The sequence below is a fragment of the Vespa velutina genome, chromosome 6, assembly GCF_912470025.1.
Source record: "Vespa velutina chromosome 6, iVesVel2.1, whole genome shotgun sequence".
Taxonomy (NCBI): domain Eukaryota; kingdom Metazoa; phylum Arthropoda; class Insecta; order Hymenoptera; family Vespidae; genus Vespa; species Vespa velutina.
The window spans coordinates 8,312,518-8,331,974 of record NC_062193.1 but is presented as its reverse complement, the minus strand read 5'-3'; the positions used below and the strand labels follow the sequence as shown (position 1 = coordinate 8,331,974).

Genomic DNA, 19,457 nt, shown 5'->3' with positions numbered 1-19,457 from the left:
ATGATGCGAACCTGAGTCAGTTAGAAAACGACTAATGATAAATAAAATATCTTTTCTGTTCCTCTAATATTTATAATTCCTTGTTACTTATTTTTTATACTTTTATTATATCTTTATCATATCATCGTTACAAAAAAGACTATTAAAACAATTAGTAATTTTGTTACTAATGGAAAATTTTACAATTTTATATTTACAGCTCCATCTGGTATCTATTGTTTAGGAATTATTCGTTACTAAATTGTCATAAGACTCCATCTTGTACTTGCGTATGTATAAACGAAAGAAATTTGATTTTTATTGTGATAGTAATTCGAAAGATATTTTTCTTTTAATATGTTTTCTAGAAATATAACACGATTATTATTTATACAGAAAGATCTCCTTAAGCGCAATGCACGTAATTTTTCAAGAATTTTAGATATCATTTTGGAGAAACCTGTGGGAAAGAGTACAAAAGTACAGGTTAGCTTCCCATTGTTATATGTCCTTAATTATTCTCTTGCATAATAGAATCCTGTTAATTACGACTTTTCGAAAATCGATCAATCATCCTATATTTTAAACATTTTCCTTTAGATTATATCTAATGTTTCTTTTTTGTTTCTTCTTTTTTTTTTTTTTTTTTTTTTTAATCCATATTTAATATATTACTATTAGAAAGAATCTCTTAATAGTCAACAAATATAGCATTTTTATTCAGGGATGGGTATACGCGATCAGGAAAATGAAAAATTATATTTTCTTTGATGTTAATGATGGATCAACCAATGAAATGCTCCAGGTTGTTATACCTAAATCTTCTAAGCCAATTGATTTAACTTATGGAAGTAGTATTAATGCAGAAGGTATATTGACTTTAACACCTAATGGTAGATTGGAATTACAAGTAAATGAGACACACGTTATTGGTACATGTGATGTTACTAAAGGATATCCATTACAACCAAAGAAACCTTATGATGCAGAATATTTAAGACAATATTTACATTTAAGGCCAAGAGCACAGAAGTTCAGTAGTTTATTACGATTACGTGATATAGCTACTGCAAATATTAATAATCATTTTAGAAGTAGAAATTTTATACATATTCACACGCCAATAATAACTTCCAATGATTGTGAAGGTGCAGGTGAAGTTTTTATTGTAAGACCTGATTGCAAAGTTCTTGAGAGTATGAAGAAAGATGGTATGTCATTAGATGAAATTTATTTCAATTCTAAAGTATATTTAACTGTATCTGGACAATTACAATTAGAAGTTCTTGCAAGGTGATTAAAAATATATAAATGATGTATTATTATTACTTCCTGCATATAAAATTTTAGATATTTATAAATATTCAGGTATTTTTAGGACTCTTTCAAAAGTATATACTTTTGGACCTACATTTAGAGCTGAAAATTCAAAGTCAAGATTGCATTTATCAGAATTTTATATGGTAGAAGCTGAAAAAGCATTTGTTTCAAATATTGAAGAAATAGCAGAAGAAGTTGAACTTTTAGTGAAAACTGTAACTAAAAATATGCTTGATCATAATCCCCTTGATTTCCATCATATAGGTGCCACTGAACCACAGTGGTTAAATAGCAAATTTGGATACATGACTTATGATGAAGCAATAAATATTTTAAATGATCATGCAGTTGAATTACAGCATCCTATCAAATATGGAGATGTGTTATCCAAGAAACATGAACTTTTTTTAGTAAAATATAATAATAATGTTCCTCTTTTTGTTATAAACTGGCCAAAAGAGGATAAACCTTTTTATATGAAAGAATGTTCAAATGATTCTTCTAAGGTAAGATAATATAATGATACAGTAAGTAATATTTAATTATTAAAAAATGATAGACATACTTGTTTCTGGATTTATAAATTTGATTCAAAGGTTGCAGGACTGGATCTTTTAGTACCAATTGTTGGAGAATTAGTTGGAGGAAGCATTCGCGAAGATAATTATGAAAAGTTGAAGTTAAAATTACCTTCTAATCATAATTTATCATGGTATTTAGAATTACGTAAATACGGCAATGTATCTACTGGTGGTTTTGGGATGGGTTTTGAAAGATTTCTGCAATGTGTCTTGGGAATAACAAATATTAAGGATACAATTCCTTTTCCAAGATGGCCACATAATTGCAGTTTATGAATAAAAGTTGCAGGATTGTTGTTGGTTTACTTCTCACATAATAGGAGGACTGCTTTCCATATAAGTGGAAAGCAATTCTAGATGCAAGAATTATAAGTAAAACAAAAATGATAAAAATATTTTAATGGATGAAAACGAATAATCGTATTAACGGACAACATTCAATGATGCATTACAAAAATGATAATTTTACATAATTTTTTTATTATCAATAATTTTATACAAAATCTTTATTTATTTTAGGTTCTCTCGTAATTCGTTACCATATTAGTTTTTTTTTTTTTTTTCTTCAAACATTGTTAGTAAAATTTGTCGATAGTACTCAATTTCTTTTGCAATATATGATATAACAAGTTTGAAATAAGTATTTCTAAACGGTAAAAAATCTAAGATGGAAAATGTGATGAGATTTAACAAGTCATCATTATTTTTAAAAAATTCTTTATTGAATATTGAGATAGATTTTCAACTAAGTTAGACTAATTTTTTAGCATTTTTTTTTTTTTTATTTCTCCAAGTACTCCTAGATATGGCTAAAAATCCAAATCACTAATTAATTACGCTGCAACTGTTATCATTATAAAGGATATTATAGAGGTTACTATAGGATAATAAGTAACGAAAGAGGAAGTCAAAACCCGAATAATCAACAAGTCTTCTTTTATACAACAAAATAATGACTCTAGTACTAATTTTTGTGTCTTACCTAATCTCATCGTGATCATATCATTGTTGAAAGTATGTACAATGCAACAGACAATCACATATCACACAATTTGTACATTTTTAACAATTGATTCGGGCAAATTCGATTCTTTATAAATAATCCTGTTAGGTGCAATGATTTTTGTGTATAGTTCCACGAAGCACCTCTTAAACGAACAGTAATTTTATAAATTAACCTATGCAGAATTAGTAGTTTACAAAGTACAAACGGTACGAAATTCTCAATAAGTCTTGTGCAGACCATCGTAAATCTTCATGACATTTCTAACTTTGTTGACATGTCACGAATTGTGATTGCACTCAATACTATTAGGAATGCTACATCACCTTATTACTTCACTTAAATCATTTCACTTGCATCATACACATGCAACTTTTCTTTCACACTACATATAACGGCAAATATTCATACATACATTCACACTTGCACATATTACAAAGTATTCTTAACTCTTACGACGTGATGTTTTTTACTTCGTAGTCGATAGTGATAAATGAAATATTATCGTGTATCATGATACACGTATTAAAATTTTTACCTAAAATTTTGAAATGAAGGAAAAAAAAAAAAAAAGAAAAATATATAAATAATAATGTCAAGGTATGGCTATTATTGTACGCACGATATCAAAATATTTAAATAAACATTTCACATCATGTCGTACGAGCCGCACAAAAGGTGATATACAATATACGAACTTAATGTAAAAAGGTGTTATGAATAAATCAAACTCCTTCGCGAACACATACTTCACACAAACCACTAGGGTGTCCACAGATTCGCGTAAAATATTTTACAGTTACTATTTACATTATTGAACAGAGTCCAGATAATTCTTGTCCCTTTTCTACGGGAGGTAAGGTAGATAATTTTCTACCCAGCAAAGTGGGTTTGATAGAAGCAGGCACTAAAGGCTCTGTATGTTCTTCAATTTGAGGCTCTACAATTTGTTTCTCCTTTGGTTCTTCAGGTTCCTTGCTAGTATTTAAGGGCTTCGTAATATTAATTTTAATACGGGATGGGGCTGTTGGTAATGTCGCTGGGGTAGAATCCAATTCCACATTTCCATCAATAGAACTTTTCACAGCTGCATATGTTGTATCTACTGTTGCGTGCTCACTTACTATGCTCTCTTCTGGATCTAGTAAACCAATCTCGTTAAAGACTCGATAAAAATAATAAATACAAATTTCATTAAAAAAAATTAATGTTTTTAGCTAAGGTACCATTTTTAGAAACAATCAAGTACAATCTATATACAAATTTAAATCCTTTTTTTTTTTTTTTTTTCTTTTTTCTTTTTATGTATGATAAATGAATTGATAATCCTTTCGATATTAAATAATACGTACCTGGCTCAGGTTCTGTAGGTTCTTCTTTAATATCTACATTAGTAAAGTCAAATTGTTCTTCTATTTGTTCCTCGATTTCATCTAAAGGTTCTTCTTTGATTTTTATATTTTCGAACGAATTACTTTCGACTACTTCACTTTGAGATTTTTCTTCGTCCGTTCGTAAATGTATATCTATTTTTTCTAATTCTTCTATGTTTAATTTGTCATTGTCTGTATTTTCGATCTTTTCATCCTCCATTTTTTCATCTTGCTGTTGATTTTCTATGTTTTCTAAACTCAGGTGATCTTCTGAATCTTCAATTTCAGGAGTTTTTTGTTCTTCTGTAAGCACTATATCCTCTCGTTCAGCAATCGATTGTTCAACAATGTCACTTTCTATTTTTGAATCTTGAATTTTAATTTCTTCTATAATAGATTCTTCTATACCACTTTTCTTTTCATCTTCCATTTCTCCGATCGTTTCCTCAAGTGCCAAAGCAGTTTTTTCCAGAGCTCTCTAAAGTTATGAAACAATAAGAAGTGGTTTATTATATGAATTATTAAGTATACCCTTTAATTAGAAAAGTCCAGAGTAAAAACATAAAATTTATATATAATACTTATATAAATTTTAATATATAATAAAAATATCCTGTAATATATATAAAAAGTGTAGTGCTTTACCTTTGATCTAAAAAGTACCTGCATTTATTATATACATCACATGTATACCATATATATAATAATTAAACGATAATACTTTTTATTGCTGTTAAAAGATGGACATATATATTTACAGGCTTAATTCAAAGTTAAAAAATAAGTAAAAATATAATAACTTTAATCGATTATAAAATATAACAGTAAGATATACGAAAGTAAAGAATTTAAAAAAATCACGTTTATTACAGGAACATAGTAAACAGAAAAAAAATGTTTGATATATACTGTTCTATATTTTCATCTATATTTTCGGCAGTGCATTTTGTATCAAATAAAAGTGTTCTGCACTTCATATATGCATAAAGTGAACACGAAGTGGGAAACGTAAAGGAAAGAAAAGATGCTTTTTACTATCACAAGTTTAGGCGTACAGATTGTTCATTCTAGTTCTACGAATGTTTAAACACTTGAGGAAGTGCAATATATGAATATTAATTAAGAAGCACATACCACAAGACTTTTTTCCTATTTTCGTACGAATGCAACAAACAGAAAATTTATTAATAAAATTACATCAATATAATCATCGTCTTCAGACACGTAAAACTGAAAATTATAATATATAGAATAATGCAAATAGAAAAAGAGAAATTTACCTTATAATCTTCAAGACATAGTGGATGGAAGTTTTTCCCTTCATAACTAATTGCTGGCCTTAAATGCCATTCTTCCTTTTCCTCATTGTAAAATTGTTCAAAAGCATCATGACACACTTGACATCTCGAATCTTCATCAGAACCAGTAGGAACACTTGGTTGTTGTGTTTCTTGTGGCGTATCCTCAGTAGCAATACCTTCTATTTCAGCTGTTTGTTTTTCTGTTTCAAACCAACTTTGAGCTAAAAGTGAGATAAAAATTAATTGATTAAATTAATGCCGAGGCCGCGTGTCAAAAAAAAAAAAAAAAAAAAAATATATATATATATAAGTATATACCTCTATCTTCAAGATCTTCGATTTCCTCGAATTGTATCCAATCGCTAACGTCATAATACCATGGTCGAGAATGTGCTTTCCTTGCAGAATCTCGTTCACGTCTGTTTTGTCTAAAATGCCAATCTAAATGATGACTATATCGCGTTGCTAATTCAGGTGCAAATCTTGCACCGCACGAACTACACTGCATTCCACTGTACAAAGCAGCAGCTATAGCTGGTTGCTTCCTGCAAATGAATATATAAAAATGACATTTTTTTTATAAAAAATAATAAATAATAAATATCAGTAATAAAAATGTAGGTAACATTAATTCGTACACTTTAAGCGTCTCTGGCTTATCAAAAGAAACAGGAATAATTTCTGGATCCTTTTTCTCTTCCTCTTCCTGTTTCTTTTTCTCTGTAAGATTTGGTACAATGCCAGTCTCTACTAAACGCTGGAATAATTCATTCATATTTAATGGCAATGATAAAGCTGGAGTTGACGTAGGTGGATTTTCGACTGGTTCTGCCTGATAAGACAAACCAGACGATGGTGCCATTGCAGATGGTAGAACAGAAGATAGAATATCCAATTGTAAATCTGTAAGATATATCGATTTATTACTATAACAAGAATGAAATATTAAAAGTACTTACGATTCGTTCTACAAAGATAGCCTTCAATTGAAGAAACTAAACAGATAATAAATTTAAAGAAATAAATTTGGATAATACTTACCTGGTTTTGGTGTAGAAATGAGATCTGAACCATCTTGGGATGTGGATTCCTGTTCTATAGATGGAAGCTGAGTAGGAGTAGGTGTAGTATCAATTTTAGGTTTTTGATTTAATAAAGGTGGAGTTGATGGTGCTTCAATAGGTTCTTCACCTCTCATTCCTGCTATCTTAACGTATCCAGCACGTATACCTCGTGGTAATACCGAAAATCTTATGAAATGTTTTTTATCTCTTACAATGATGGGTTTAGGTAATCCTCCAAATTCAACTTTAAACGGTCGACCATTCAAAAGTACCGTTTGCAAAGCGTCTATGAATTCTAATGTATGAGGCTTGCCTTCAATTTCAAATCTATAAAAATTATGTTATAAGAAAATATAACATATATATATATAAATATATATTTATATATATATAAATATAATCGTTATATATATATATATATAATCGTTTTGAGATAGATTTCATTTGTTATTACTTCAAAATTACTTACATTTGTGGTTTTGCATCTAAAAAGACAGGCACCATATTTCTAGCATTAATTATGAGATTAATTTTAGCAACTACTAAATCTGTTCGTTTAACAGTACCGATCTTTACTTGTGGCGGAGGGCCCTCTAATTTTATATTTACTTTTTTACCACCAAGCTCTATAGTTACAGGCATTCCACCAAAATAACATTCATACCAACGATCATCAACATATAATTCCCTTGTTGGAGCACCCAGTTTTATTCTGGAAACAGATTACATATAAATGTAAAATATGCGAAAATATTATATATAAATACGAGATAAACAATATATTTATCTTGGAAATACCTGTGAACTTCTCCATCGTACATGAATTCTTTATACTGATCATTGAATGCACATGTTATAGTATCCTTATCATCTATTAAAATTCGCCTTACACCATCCTGGAATCCAATTTCTCTCGGATCATCCCAATTCATAAAAACTACACCAGTTTGACCATAATATCTGATTTCTCTTGGGATATTATCAATATTTATAGACTTCATAGTATCTCGGGCAATTTCATCTAATAATTGCGAATCTGGCGGAGGTAGTTCACGACTATGAGGACCTTGATTTTTTGGCAGTGCAGCATTATAATTTTGATCTCCATCTTCAAGATCGTATTTTGTTGCTGTAGCATTTGGTGAAACGTTTCTTCCAGTACTCAAAGATGGTATGTTTGGATTTGACATTAAACTTGGAATTGGTCCATTATTCATTATTATTCCAGGTCCATTCATACCTGATAATGACAAGGAAGGATTTGGCATACCTATTGGACCAATTGGTCCATTTGGTAAGAGATTAGATATAATAGGACCATTAGGACCTATAGGACCCATCATACCAGGTCCTAATCGGGGATTTGGACCAATATTGTGATTATAACCACCATGATACTGATAATCTGGCCTCATTGGGCCAAAATGTCTTGGATTTTGCCAAGGTCCTACAGGTCTAAAATCTGCATTAAAGTGTGCTTGAGGGCCACCATAAGGAGGACCTGGTGGGTGTGCCCATGGACCTGGTTGCTGCCACGGCTGGCTTTGCCATCGTGGACCATTTGGATTTCTAGGAATAGGATGATCCTTACTCCTTATGACTTCTTTTTCACCAGATGGGCTAAAATTAGGTGTACGATCAACCGGACCATTAATATCCAACGATACTCCTTTTTCCCATACTATAGAACCTGCCTCTTTTTCTTTACGCTGCGCTGCTCTCAATTTTCGATCTTCACTCATATGTAAAACCTCTTGTATTAATGTATTATATTGTGTTTTTGTAATCGATCCTTGATTAAGTTGTTCAGCAGCTTGTTTCATTATTATTTCAATATTTCGATCTTCGTTTCTTTCAGGTTTATCATTTTCGCGTCCTCTTCGACCAGGTCGAGAGTCCTGATCCTCATTAGACAATGTTCTTCGTCTGTCTTTTGGATCGTCCGGTAATTTATTATAAAGTCTGAGACGACCTAATCTATCTCTGTTACGATCTCTATCGCGTTTGTCATCATTATTATTCACTTGTTTTTCTCTGTCATTCTTTGAAGGAGTCTTTAATTTAGCCCAACTATCTTTGCCATCTTCTCCGGAAATCACTGGTGGCGGTGGTGTTGGCGGTCGACCAGCCTTAGGATGCGTCAATGTTCTCAAATCAACATCTTCATTCCCAAATAATCTGTTCACCATAATAAAGTAAACATTAAAGCGTTCTAAATATTTTTTTTGTCACTTATTTTGATAATACTTACGCATCAAATTTTTCTGCTTTTGTCTTTTTAATCGCTGTTGGTTCCAAGTGTTCAGTACTTTGTCTTTTATTTGTATTAACTGGTGGCAAGACACGAAGATCTAGATCTTCTTCTGTAAAGAATTGAAAATAGTATAATAGACGTTAACGTAATGTATGATAATATAATCTTAAGGTTTCAGGCCATTTTTGTCAATTTCATAGCATACTATTATTATAGATGATTATGTTGAAAATTGTGATTAGTGCGAGTCTTAAACTCACACTAAAAATGCTTGTCTTGTAAAATAAAATAAATTAATTGATATCATCAATAAATTTACAGATATACCTTTAATATGCATTATAATTATAATTTAATATTAAAAATTAATTTTAGTTACACTATGTATAATTTTTATGTATCAAGTGTGAAAAATACAAACATCTGAAAATTATAATTTAGCAATATAAAAAATTGAACACAATATGTAGACTCACTCTTTTCAGCTACGGTGGTATTAGTACCAGGAAGGGGCAATGTAGCTCTGAGGTCTTCGTCTTTACTGGATGACTCCAGTGTTGGTTCTGTGGTAACTTGAACGTTCCCAGAATTAACAGGTGAACGTTCTGGACTAAGACTATCATCCTTATTTCGACGTACATAATTTCTTTGTCTAGCATTTGGCCTGATTTCTTTAAATGTGGGTGGGTGAGGAGGAGATACTATTAATGAACCGGATTGTTCCTCCTCAGTAACACCACCTGAACTGCTTAAACTTGAATTGGATTTTGTGTCATTACGCCGGGGTATTCTATATGGGGAACTTGGACTGCGCTTTCTCGATTTTATCTTCTTGCGATTTTTAGAAGTTTGGAAAGAGGACTGAGGAGAGGTACGCGAAGATGGTGAACTGTCTCCACTGTCTTTTTCACGTGATTTAGACCTAACTGGACTGGAATCTCTGTCGACTTTCGGCACCTTACTCGGAGATGATTGAGGTTGTTTAGAACGCGATTTGTTACCTATTTTTCTATATGAGGATTTAGAGGAAGTGGAAGATTTATCAATTGTAGACGATGAAGAGCTTCGTGAACTTAAACTCTTCACATCTTTTGTCTTGATGTCACTTCCTCCACCTCCCCTATTACTTCCTGACAATGTCGAAGAACTGCTATTGAGTGACGAACTTTGGGCACTTTTGGAGCAATTACTGTTTAGGTTATTGCTATTATTACTAGACGATCGAGGGTCTTTCTTTTGACTTGTTCGATGCGAGACAGCATCTTTATTTGCGTTACCACTGAAACTTTTATTATTATTGTTGAGGTTCGTATTAGCATTAGTGTTATTACTAGCGTTTATCGTTTGTGTATCGGAGCCGGCAAGATTTGTCGGAGGCTTGTTGATAGTGCTAGTCACAGCCTGTTTCGGAAGTAATTGGTGTTTTAATTGATCTGAAAGTACAGTGTTTATATTTGGCGCTAACTGCGTTTGGCCTTCACCACTCCGGATCTCCTTTTGGCCGGTCGTACTCTGTCGTTGTCGTGGATCCGTAGTTGTCACCTCCTGAACGGATGCAGTCTTCAATCGAGGATCACGTGACATTGGCCTAGCAGACGCTACTGCTATACTACTTGCTGGTGCAATTCGAGGACCATTATTCGTGCCTGCATTTTTCAACAATGATGCAGCTGCAGCTGGAAACTGAAAATTATATAAAAATAAAATAAACTTTTTATGAAAGGAAAGAGAAGCATTTTGTTAAATAGTTAGGTGCTATCTTTCTATTTTTTTTTTTTTTTTTTTTTTTATTTTTATGATTGAAATTACCTGTTTTGTAACCTGTTTTGGTGTTGGACTCGATACAACGGGTGTTGTAGGCTTTCCTTGAGTAGTACTTTCTGTACTTGGACGAACAGTTGTTGTTGATGGCACAACCTATAAAAATTAAATGAATATATAATATAAATTATTTATTTCTATAAATTAAAAGAAACATAAAACTTTATTTCTATATCCATTTTTACATACTATGTCTGTCTTTAAGCTTCCAGCTTGTTTATCGAGTTGCCTCTGCTGTTGTTCCAAACTAGCTTTGGCTTGAAGCAATTCCAGTTCAATTTTTTTCTTTTGTAATTCTAACAATTCTCTTTGCTTCTTTAATAGCTGCTCTCGCATTACAGCTTCTGTAGTAGATACTGGATCACCTGGTGGTAACTTAACTGGCGGTACAATTGGTTGAACTATTGAAGTTGCTGTTTGTTGAGGCTAAAAATAATCAATGATTTTAAATAACGAATGATTTGAACAATGAATGAAAATTTTATATACAATACAATTTTTAAAATTTTACCATAGAGAGAAAACGAGGATTGACATGGATGGAGCCCGACGATATACTTGTAGGAGAGGCAGTGATTGGCCAAGCAGGATCAATACTTTGTACTCGTACATCTAATGAAAATAACTTCTTTGCAGGAAATACATCATTCCATGTTTGCCGCAACTTCCACATACTGGCTCTAGTATTTTCATCCACCTGAATTATTAAAAAAACATTAGCAAAAACAAGATTTCCATTGCAAATTTAAATGGATTTTATTTATTTATTATTTGCAACATAACAAACTAATATCAACTGAAATGATGAAATTACTTCATAATGTCATCCTGCAATAAAAAATGTTATACTCTAATGCAAGAGTTCATATAGAACTGTGAGTTCAATACCATATTGATGAAACCATTATCTTATAGTAGCATAAAATGTGCAACACTTGAGAAGTTTCTATGAAGTTGAATACATGAGTTTGTAACTGAGGAAGTACATTGTAACTTCCTGTATTGGAAGAAAAAGATCTCTTCTTAAATAGAAAGAAATCTCTCTCTATATATATATATGTGTGTGTGTGTGTGTGTATATATATGTAAAATGCATTTCTCTAAATTAACAAAATTATAGAATTGAAATCACAATATCTATAATTCCAATTTTTCTATTAAACATGAGATAAATTCAATCAAATATAAAACATTACCTTTTCAAAAACTCCACAAAATGTATTCACAATATTTTGGGTAAAGAGATTTAGATAAGTTCCATTAACATTCTTCACAATAGAATCGATGAGGTAAAGTACAGGTAGTTTGATATCACTCCTCACCTATTGAAACAATAACACACCATCCTTCTATTTTTTGTACCATAATTATTTCAGAAATTCTGATATTATATAATTAAAAAAATAAATAAACACATTAAACATCTTATAAAGATAATCAATATTAAAAAAGGCTCCAAAAATACAGAATTTTGTTCACAAAGCTCAAAGGTCATAAAACTTATTAGACATGAATTTTTTCACTTATTAAGCATATAAGTGAATGTATGTATCTGGGATAATTCAAATAACGACCTAAATTTAAGAATCTGAATGAAATATGCATATCTATGTATATTATAAATACTATCACATTTCATTATTATATATTGAATTTTGAAAGTAATCTATAATTATAATTAAGATTTACTTTATAAAAAGAGACGAGACATAAAATATTCACAATGAAATGATTGCATCATAGAGGTCAATAATATAAAACAGTATTTTATTTCCATGCTAGTATTGTATATTCATAATACTCAATATCACAAAAACATATTCTTTAATTTTATCACAGTATCTGACTTCATATAATTTAATTATATTCTTAATTAGTATTCTGTTATTTATTTAAATAAATATTAATTCATATATCTTGTTAAATACATATAATATTATCGCATTTACAAGAAAGAATCAAAATTGTTTCTTTCACTGCAATCTAACATTTCATATAACCTAATTGCAATAATTATGTAGTTAATCATGAAATAACAAAGCTTTATTCGCTCTCATATAGAAGACACTACTATAATATTTTAATGTAATTCAAAAAAATTTATATCACAGAAAAAAATATAGTATATATATTTCTATGTAATGAAACAAATTATGATATAGAAATTTTAAAAAATTGTAAAATATATATATATATATATTAATTGTACAATATTATTGTATAAATATTGTAAATTGTAAAAATACTTTTCCTTTATCTGTTGTACTACATATATGGATATTAATGTACTATGATATTTATATAGAAAAATTAATAAAAGTAATTATAATATTTGAAAATACAATATATCCATTTGTTTTCAACATAGAATGGATAAGAAGGAAAAAGTTATAGATTATTTTGCTAAATTGATTATATATAAATTAATTAGTTATTATGATACCTTAAAGATATAAGATTTTGAAACATGAAACTGAATTATATCATTTGATTAAAAAGATACTGCAACACCATATTTTATACATAATTATAAAATATGGAGATAATTTATATTAATTATAATTATTGGTTATTTTAAATGATTAATTATCTTAATTGTTCATGACATTACAATAAGCATGAATTATAACAAATGGATATACGGTGATACGTGATACCCAATAATATAAAATAGAAAATAATTTTCATTACAAGAATATTTGACAAAAATATTGAATTTTTCCTTAGAATAACTACAAAATATAAATAACCTTTTGTAGATGATTTTCGACAGCTTGGACGATTGCAGGTGCATGTTCAACGTTATCCTCTGCCAGCATAGTAAGCATATTGATAAGCGGCTTGCTGTTAATCGTAAGATCAGACAGCGATGAGATGTACTCATCGGCTATTTCTTTAGATTTTGCTGATGTCATCTTTACGAGTCGCCAATAAATAAATGCACCAATTCCTTGTCCCAGTAATCACAGTTACCGCACTATAGTATAATAAAAAACATAACAGAAAAATGTATAAAATGTATATAATACTGTAATTTTACTTATGACCTTTTAATGTTTAATTTGTTAAATAAAATGTAATAATAGTTTTAACAAGACCTTTTGCACAGTGAAAAGAAAATATTCACTAATAACAATTCATAAATAATACACTATATGATATATAAATAAATTCATCACAAAATATAAACATCTAAATTTATACATTAGACAACTACATTTCAAATAAATTATTTTACTTTAATGACTTATATATTAATACACAAATATTAATTTATTCCACTATTATAAAAACATTAACAATCTAAATGTATTTAAATATAAGTATTTGATGCAATTGGTTTAATAATGAATCTAAGAAAATTTCACTTTCACTATATTTAAATAAATAAAACAAAAATAACACTATTTTCTTTAAATCATTTATTTCATTTAAAAAGATGATGATGCTACGCTTTATGCAGTTAACTTCGAATAAGAAATTAGCACAATAGTATTTCTATTTATGTAATATCTGGAACTCCTTGGAAGTTGATGAATTTTGTTGGTACATTTATTGATTATTTTTATGAACTAATAAATTTACGCACACTATATGTCTTTTTAGAATTTTCACATTAACACAATTATATGTTCTAGAACGCGAAAGATATATTAGTCGCTTAAGAATAACTACCACGCATCTGGATTTCCTCAACGCCCGTCCAACAAATTTTAACAACAATGAAAACAATAATTTTTTACGTTCTACAGAAACTGTCGCTTTCGATATAAAATAACATTAATTAAAATTTACCTTATTAAAACATTTTCGGATATAGAAGCATCACGAGATAAATTATTTTGACTCTTTGCGAAAATTACACGCACACTACTGCTTACGCAGAACGAGACATTCACTTAAAATGGCTGCCATACCTTTGTATCTTCTAACGGTATTATAAATAGTAACGCTCACGCCGATTGGTGAAAATCAATCGTGTGTAGGTTCTGTTTGGAGTAACAACCAATCGTCTTTTTCGTTTCAAAGTTCATATAATCAGTCTACTCTACTCTGTACCATAATTCGATAGCTCACCGTACGTGTCGCTAGTAAAGAAGATATTTTCATGAGAGTGTGATTTTATCTCAGTGGTAAAAGAAATATAAATTTAAATGATTAATTATTTTGAATTAATCAGTAATATGGATTTTCATATAATTTCTATATCTCAATCTTACATATAGTATATTATCCTTTCAATATAATGAGTCATCCAATCTATATATCTGTTTTATTGGCTATCATATAAAAACAGCTTTGAAAATAGCTTTAACTCGTATACCAAATAGTAACGATTGCCAATTATAAAATAAGAATCAGGTTTGTCAATTCTCTTCTATCGTGAATTTCATTTATTCAATCCGTGTACACTTTAGTAATAAAAACACTTTTATCTGTCGCGTCGTATATGCATTTATATCTTTGTATGTATGTATTGCATACTTACGTGCATATTCGTGTAGCGCACGTGTGTGTGCAATTATAGAAAGCGCTCATTGAGATCTAGTAGTAACAACTATAGATAAAACAGTCATTTTGACAGAATGGCCGAGTGTTCTAAACCTGTTGTAAGACAAATATTAATCGTTCATTTCTTTGAGTTCCACAGAATTAGAACACTAGAGTGAATTAATTAAATAAAAACTAATTGTACATATACGAATGATCGTGATGCATTTTCATTCGTGATATCAAAAGGGTGGATATTGCGAAATTCTTTCTCAAAGTATGTTGTAATTCGAAGGCAACCGTCAAGGTAATCGGAAAGTGTAGAAAGTGCGCGTGTTATGTTTGCAAATGTATAGGTAGACTCGCTTTTGTAAAACCGTTTTGGGATAAATCACGGTGCAAATGTGATGGAGGACTACAAATTTCTTTTCAAAGTCGTCCTGGTGGGCAATGCCGGTGTTGGAAAAACTTGCCTTGTACGAAGATTTACGCAGGTAAAATTTTCTTATCTACATTATTATCGCTCAATTTTCATTTACGTTCACCGTATGACATCATCGGAACTATCTTTAAAAAATGATTTCACTTCCTAAATAATGTACAATATACTTACCAGTCGCGATATCATATGTTACGATTGTCGTTGTTTTCGTAAGGAAAAGAGAAAAGAATGATTTTTATTTTTTTATTCTTTTTTTTTTTTCCTTTTTTTTTTTTTTTCATAATATCTTTTTATTATTTTTAGGGTTTATTTCCTCCAGGTCAAGGTGCAACAATTGGTGTAGATTTTATGATTAAAACTGTGGAAGTAGAAAATGAGAAAGTCAAGGTTTGCATGTACATGTAATATCTCATAATTAAATATAAATATATACATAATATATACACATATTGTATAAAAAAATTAAAAAGTTATGCATATATATATATATATATATATATATATATATATATATATATTGTATATTGTGTGAATTAGGTATATATTTGTTTTGATTACAGTTACAAATTTGGGATACAGCTGGACAAGAAAGATTTCGTTCAATAACTCAAAGTTATTATAGATCTGCTCACGCTTTGATTTTAGTATATGATATTTCATGTCAACCTACTTTTGATTGTTTACCTGATTGGTTAAGAGAAATTGAAGAATATGCAAATAATAAAGTTTTAAGGATATTAGTAGGTAAATAAAAGAATAAATTGCAAAATATTTCGATATATTAATACATAATTTGTAACAAAGTTCTTCATCGTGAGTAATTACATTTGTTTTATTATATCATTTAAAGGTAATAAAATAGATCGAGAGGATAGGGAAATACCAACGCATGTAGGTGAAGATTTTGCACAAAGACATGGAATGTACTTTTTAGAAACATCAGCAAAAGAGGCAGAAAACGTAGAACGATTATTTATGGAGATAGCTGCCGAGCTTATGGATGTAAGTATTATTTGTCTTTCTTTTTTATATATGTATATATTTTTTTCTTTTCTTTTTTTTCTATTATTAAATTAATTATTTAATTTTAGCAAGCACGTAGTAAGGAATTACCTAGATATGAAACAAATGCAACTTCCATAAATGGAAAGACTACATCAATTGGTGATACTAATAGTTGTGGTTGCAGTCGTTTTTCTTAAATATTTGTGGCAATCGTATTATGTCATTTGTATGAATGCAGAACTGTCGTCAGTTATTGGATATTTATATAATAGAATAAGATTATACGTTTTTCATCACATATATTAAATGCAATACTAGTCGATGTTTCACAGCTCAGACAATATTAATCTATTCGCACACTTGATATTATATATTAGCAAATAGCAAAAACACTATATACTATTTTAATTATTAGAGTGAATTGATTTTTATAATGTTATAGTTAGTACTTTCTTCAATGGCAGACTATCAGATTAGTTAAATTTTTATAAGAATACTCTTTGTCTGACTGATCTGTCATCATTTTTATAAGATTTTGGTTGCTTCAAAAGTACAAATAGTTATGTATGAATTTTGATGGATTTTTATAGAGAAGATAATGTTTATGCCCTAAAACAACAATACTGACAACTTTTTAGATTAATGTCCAATGTGCAATACAGATGTGTGCTTACTATGCTAATTTTAAAATTAAGAATTAACTTGAACATATAAATATTTAAATATTTCATAGAGTACTCACGAAATATCAATAATATGATTGAGATAAATTTTTCTCTATTAGACATTGTTATAAATATAAAGGACACATGTTCTTCATTGTTTTATTACTGATATTTGGGTAATCAAAGTTTTGTTACATTTATTCCATATTTTAATCATGTTTTCTCATCATAGTTTATTATTAATTCTGTTCACCTATTGTTCAATGTTGTATCATAAAAATTATTTACAAAGTATTAACTTTGATAATGCTATCAAAACTATCTATTAATTTGTTTAGGTCATTACTCTAGTCTCAAGATTTGCTTCTTTTACAGGTTAGGTATAAGGAATCTAAGACTACTAAAATTTGTATAATTTTTCTTTCTCATTATTACATTAATCATAATTTATTTATTTTCTCCTGTTAATTCTTTTGTTATATTTTATTTGTATAAATTGAATAATACATATTTACATCAATTGCAAAAACAGAAGAATAAGAAGGGCTGCATTTTTCTAAAGAGTACTATTAAATAATAATGAATTTATATATTACTAAATTGCTTTTTATATTGATAATTTATATGCTATATTGTTGAAAAGTATTGTGACCAATACAAAATTATTTCATTCCATTTTATTTTTTGGTACAAAATTGACACATTAATGCTATGCAAATAAATCAGATTTTTTAAAATTTAATAAGCTTGTCAATATCAAATAATTTTATTATTATAATAATATGCTATACAATTTTATAATGCATGAAATAAGTGCATATTTGAGTAAATGCTAATAAATACATATCAATCTGTCATGTCTCCTAGGAATTTTATTAAATAATTTATTTTTATTCTGCATTAATTTTATTTTACACAGACACTATAATATATAGATGATATAGAAACTTTTATTTACATATATCATTAGATATACTATATTGTGATCACAATAGTTGTAGTAGATGTATCTATTACCTATAAACATGCGTGATGTCTAATAGGCATTTCATTGAATAACTTCTACTTATTTGATATAACAGAAGTGTTTATATTTATTTTAAAAGTAATCTCTCTTCTCTCTTGTTTGTAATCAATAAATATGATATCATGATTATATTATGCCTATTATGTAAAATATGAAGATTAACATAAATGTTTTTCATTATTGTATTCAATGCCACACTTTACATGTCATGTATGTATATAACATATGACAAATTACATAGTGAGTGGAAAGTTTGTATCGAAAGTGTAAATCGAAATCAAGAATTATTGTAGAGTATATTATTAAATTATATCTTGTCTGTGATCAGAACCAATATTCTTTCTATATATATATATATATATTATATATATATATATATATATATATATATATATATATATATATATCTATGTATTTAAGTTTTTCTCATATTTTAATACTTATTATAAAACAAATATTTTACTTTATGCAATTCTTCAGACCTAAATAATTTTGCTACATCATCTATCACTCTATTTTTCTAAAACTTTTTAATGATTTAACTAAGATTAGATTTCTTAATTGATATGTAATAAAGGTAAGTGATGTATTGAAATATTTTAATGTTATAATATTTGTATACTATTTTAATTATTTACTAATAAATAAATTCAAATAAATTCTAATAATTTTGAAATTGTTTAAATAGAATTTCAAATCGAATATGGTGCTATTCCGGATGTCAATGTATGCCTGCATGCAGGATAAATAAAAAATTGAAATCAATAATTATCTATAAATATTCTTAAGATATTTTGTATTTGATTAGAAAAATATGCAAATTACATAAAAGTTTTATCATATAAAATAATTTCATATTAAAAACACTTGAATGAAGTTAATATAGAAAATTAATAACTTCCATTGTTAATTTATTCACAACTTGTTGAATTAAATGTTTATCGAATTTGATTGAATAAAAAAAGAAGCGCAAATAATTTTTTACTTCTTACGTTTACTTGTGTATGTCAATTTTTTATTAGTTTATATATACACGAACTGCATCGTTTGTGATATGAGTTTCATACTTTTCATTGGTTAGAATAAGACGTCATATGATAACTAATTTGTTCAATTATATTAGCATTAATT

General features: G+C 28.7%; 3 protein-coding genes across 9 annotated transcripts; 2 read left to right on the top strand and 1 right to left on the bottom strand.

The window, feature by feature from the left end:
- Positions 1-139: 139 nt before the first annotated feature.
- Positions 140-4,012, top strand: LOC124950040 (probable asparagine--tRNA ligase, mitochondrial). 6 transcript variants are annotated; one of them, XM_047496141.1, is made up of 6 exons: positions 140-269; positions 376-465; positions 704-784; positions 877-1,272; positions 1,358-1,805; positions 1,896-4,012. In XM_047496141.1, the coding sequence occupies exons 3-6, from the start codon at positions 750-752 to the stop codon at positions 2,154-2,156; spliced, it is 1,140 nt and encodes a 379-aa protein (XP_047352097.1). In that variant the 5' UTR covers positions 140-269; positions 376-465; positions 704-749; the 3' UTR covers positions 2,157-4,012. The 6 variants fall into 6 exon arrangements, with proteins under 6 accessions (XP_047352097.1, XP_047352094.1, XP_047352096.1 ...); XM_047496138.1 differs by having other exon boundaries at positions 141-269; positions 704-1,272; XM_047496140.1 differs by having other exon boundaries at positions 229-465; positions 704-1,272; positions 1,903-2,062.
- On the bottom strand, positions 611-14,643 carry LOC124950035 (pre-mRNA cleavage complex 2 protein Pcf11). Of its 2 annotated transcripts, XM_047496113.1 has the most exons (17): positions 14,492-14,643; positions 13,447-13,673; positions 11,893-12,018; positions 11,208-11,393; positions 10,886-11,122; positions 10,685-10,792; positions 9,352-10,558; positions 8,873-8,984; positions 7,420-8,799; positions 7,091-7,333; positions 6,599-6,948; positions 6,196-6,460; positions 5,876-6,102; positions 5,537-5,778; positions 5,391-5,405; positions 4,236-4,734; positions 611-4,024 (listed from the first exon to the last, which is right to left on the bottom strand). In XM_047496113.1, the coding sequence occupies exons 2-17, from the start codon at positions 13,609-13,611 to the stop codon at positions 3,690-3,692; spliced, it is 5,697 nt and encodes a 1,898-aa protein (XP_047352069.1). In that variant the 5' UTR covers positions 13,612-13,673; positions 14,492-14,643; the 3' UTR covers positions 611-3,689. The 2 variants fall into 2 exon arrangements, with proteins under 2 accessions (XP_047352069.1, XP_047352070.1); XM_047496114.1 differs by lacking the exon at positions 5,391-5,405.
- Positions 14,644-14,786: 143 nt separating this feature from the next.
- On the top strand, positions 14,787-18,169 carry LOC124950044 (ras-related protein Rab-30-like). Its single transcript, XM_047496144.1, has 5 exons — positions 14,787-15,681; positions 15,933-16,016; positions 16,190-16,373; positions 16,480-16,631; positions 16,721-18,169. The coding sequence occupies exons 1-5, from the start codon at positions 15,595-15,597 to the stop codon at positions 16,829-16,831; spliced, it is 618 nt and encodes a 205-aa protein (XP_047352100.1). The 5' UTR covers positions 14,787-15,594; the 3' UTR covers positions 16,832-18,169.
- The last annotated feature ends 1,288 nt before the right edge of the window (positions 18,170-19,457 follow it).